The sequence below is a fragment of the Micropterus salmoides genome, unplaced genomic scaffold (assembly GCF_014851395.1).
Source record: "Micropterus salmoides isolate LMB-PRFRI ecotype aquatic unplaced genomic scaffold, ASM1485139v1 Ms_hic_scaffold_1, whole genome shotgun sequence".
In the NCBI taxonomy this organism is placed as follows: domain Eukaryota; kingdom Metazoa; phylum Chordata; class Actinopteri; order Centrarchiformes; family Centrarchidae; genus Micropterus; species Micropterus salmoides.
The window spans coordinates 54,176,989-54,180,265 of NW_024040040.1; the positions used below are offsets into that span (position 1 = coordinate 54,176,989).

Sequence of the window (3,277 nt, forward strand, 5' to 3'; positions counted from 1 at the left end):
TGAATTAAGGACAAAGGGACCACACTTGTACTGTGTGGAACGACAGGAGTCCACTGTTCACTGGTACATGATGACACAGGTTCCCTCTTAGATAGCATGGATAATCACACTCCAACTTGTATGAAAATAATAAATAAGCAAATGTAATCATACTTTTGAGTCAAAATAAACTCAACTAAATAGTCTCTTTATTTGCTATAAAGTTTTTTTGTAACAAAGTATAAAGGCTGAGTTTTAGTGGATGTATAATAATAATCTTTATTTGTAGAGCACTTTTCAGAAGCAAGTTACAAAGTGCTTGTATTGTGTTTTAAGATCAACACTATAAAGGGCTACACAGCATAGTTTAACTGGTATGTTAATGGCCACAGAAATAGTGATGACTTACCTACAGCTCATTTCAGAACCATCACGATGTTTGAAGGCAATAATCTTATAACCACAAATAGAAAACATTACCAAAGATACAGAAGTTAAGTTAAAATAAGTTTTATTAAAAGTACTTTTAAGCTCACACACAAACTAAGACTTGTTCTTGACATAATAACAGTAACAATAAAAATAATAAATAATAATATCTATATTAATTTAAGTTTAATAAGAGCCACCCCCACCCCCACTCACCCTCCCTGTCCCACCCCCCACGGTAGTGCAGACTTTACATCCTCAGTGATGAGTGCTTCTATGAATAGTAAAAAGTAAAAAAAAAAGTAAGTAAACAAAGTCAATAACAGTTGTTCTGTTGTTTCATGCTCTGTTATTATGGGCTAGAAATGTTGTAACCCTTACATTGATGCTCCGTTTATATGAACTACCAATGTTGTAACCCTTACACTGATGCTCCGTTTATATGAACTACCAATGTTGTAACCCTTACACTGATGCTCCGTTTATATGAACTACCAATGTTGTAACCCTTACACTGATGCTCCGTTTATATGAACTACCAATGTTGTAACCCTTACACTGATGCTCCATTTATATGAACTACCAATGTTGTAACCCTTGAACTGATGCTCCATAATGCGAGCTCCCAGTATTCAGGCACATAGCATTGCTTCTTCATAATGCGAGCTACCAGTATTTAGGCACGTAGCATTGATGATCCATAATGCGAGCTACCAGTATTTAGGCACGTGGCATTGATGCTCTATAATGCGAGCTCCCAGTATTCAGGCACGTAGCACTGACGCTTCATAATGCAAGCTCCCAGCATTTAGGCACGTAGCGTTGATGCTCCACAATATCCAGTGTCATTGTTCATAATATTGTTGGCCCAAATTTCTCTTGATGGTTATTATTTTGTTGTGCACGAAGTATTTTACGGCTTTCCAGTCTCTTCCATTATCCCTTAGAGTCTGATTTTCATTTATGCATCTCTGACAGTCCACTTTTCCAGGGGTCTTCATTTCCTTCAGGAAGTCCTTGAAATGGTGTTCAACAATTTCTCTCTCAGTCTTTGACCAGGGCCTTCTGGATTTCCCTAAGAATAAATCAAAAAAGTAAATTAGGATACGAATAGATCAAAATGTTCAATTTTTCTCAACAAATGTCAAGATGTTCCATGTGTACAATATTCTTGTCAGTGGAATAATGTACCCTTTTGAATTGATGGCAATGATGATTTCTTAATGCCATTAATTTTCTTTGTTGAAGTAGACGTCGCTTCTTAAGAATGTTCATCCTCTGAGTGTCCTGAATCCACATAGATGGCAATACATTTGTTATACTTGATTCAAGTGTTTGAATAATTTTTTAGCATTAAGTACGACATGCAGTGGAAAATCTTACCTTTTTGACTTGTGCTAGTAGTCCTCTCAGACTGGATATCCTCTGGATCTGAGTCACTACAGTCCTCTTCAGCTGCAACCAAATGTTTATGAATATTTATGAATAAGTATAAAGCACTTGCCTTGTTTTAATAAAAACTACAGTTAATACTTGAAATCCTTTACTTACAGTTGATGTTTGGTGTTATATCTTCCAGGGATTTTCCCTTGAATTTGCTTATTCCACCTTGCAGAGCAAAAAGAAGTCTGCTAATCTTTGCCATTTGGAGAGTTTCCTCAGGTAGTCTGTAAAAATCTCTATGGACCTGTATATCATGTCCCATGAAAGTTGCAAGTTGGTCTAGTTCATGCGTTTGAAGGTTAAGGAGCTGTGACACTGTGGCAACATGCTTTCTCAATTTGGTGGATGTGATATTTTCTGGGTGTTCAGCTCCACAGCAATCTGCATACCGTTTTAAGCTGTCACATCTACGAATGTTCTCCTGAGATCCATAATAAAGACGGGCAAAAATGTAGGGGTTGCTCGGGGAAATCTCAACGTCTTCTCTAGTTTTTATCAGAAGTTCCACAGACTGTCTTACATTTGTTGGGAAGAGCACTGGCACTTTGCGACCCCTTTTTCCCCGTACCTCTACCCTGATGAGATTCTCACATAATTTCTTCTCAAAAGGGGACAGGCTCTCCAGAATTTCATCCTGCATACTGTGTTTGTTTCTCTCCAGGTATGTTTTAACTTCCATTCTGGAAACTTCTCCTTCACGACGTCGATTGAATAATATGAGCTGTGTCAGAGTGACTTGAGAGAGCTCACTCCATGACTTTTTGGATGGCTTGTCAATGAGAGCTTTTTTGTTGGCCACTTCAAGGCATTTCAGATGATCCTGGAGCTTCCTAATGTCTTCAGTTAGAGGTAGCACAGTGGGGCTGTTCCATTTCTTCTGACATAAGGTTTTCAGTGCATTGGTTGACACATGCGTTGTCCATTCCAGTTCAATTAATTTAATGAATTGCTCAACTCTTCTTTTTAAGGCATCGTCCTCTTGGCGTATAGCATCTCCTTGCAAGATATACGACACCTTCACAAGGGAATGGCGCAGTTTAAGTGCCGTCGAGGGAATAGAGAATCTATTTGTTAAGGTATTGAACCCCGTCATTTGTTTAACAGCCTCAAGTACTGTGTTAAACTTTCCTGGGGTGATCAAGTCCTTCAAAAAAACAATGTCATTGTCCATTTTTCTTGCTACAAGAACAAGTCTGGCAAGTTCCCTCATCTTATTTCTGATGTCTGCCTGATGTCGTCGAACTTCTCCATTTTTGAGGAACATCCTCTCTCCCAGTGAAATGATCAGCACGTCAGACTTCACGGCTTGCGTTACAGTGTCATATGTCATATGTTCAAGAATTTGTTTTAGTCCGCTGGAAATGGCAGTGTTCATAGGCAACATCAGTGAACAACTTGCCTGAACTTTTCTTTTCAGTGTCCCATC

The 3,277-nt window shown here is 38.5% G+C and overlaps 1 protein-coding gene across 1 annotated transcript; it reads right to left on the reverse strand.

Moving 5' to 3' along the window:
- Window positions 1-645: 645 nt before the first annotated feature.
- LOC119914037 lies at window positions 646-3,189 on the reverse strand. Its single transcript, XM_038733017.1, has 4 exons — window positions 1,960-3,189; window positions 1,792-1,863; window positions 1,600-1,695; window positions 646-1,483 (listed from the first exon to the last, which is right to left on the reverse strand). Exons 1-3 carry the CDS (start codon window positions 3,179-3,181, stop codon window positions 1,670-1,672), a joined length of 1,320 nt encoding a protein of 439 aa, XP_038588945.1. The 5' UTR covers window positions 3,182-3,189; the 3' UTR covers window positions 646-1,483; window positions 1,600-1,669.
- Between the last annotated feature and the right edge of the window lie 88 nt (window positions 3,190-3,277).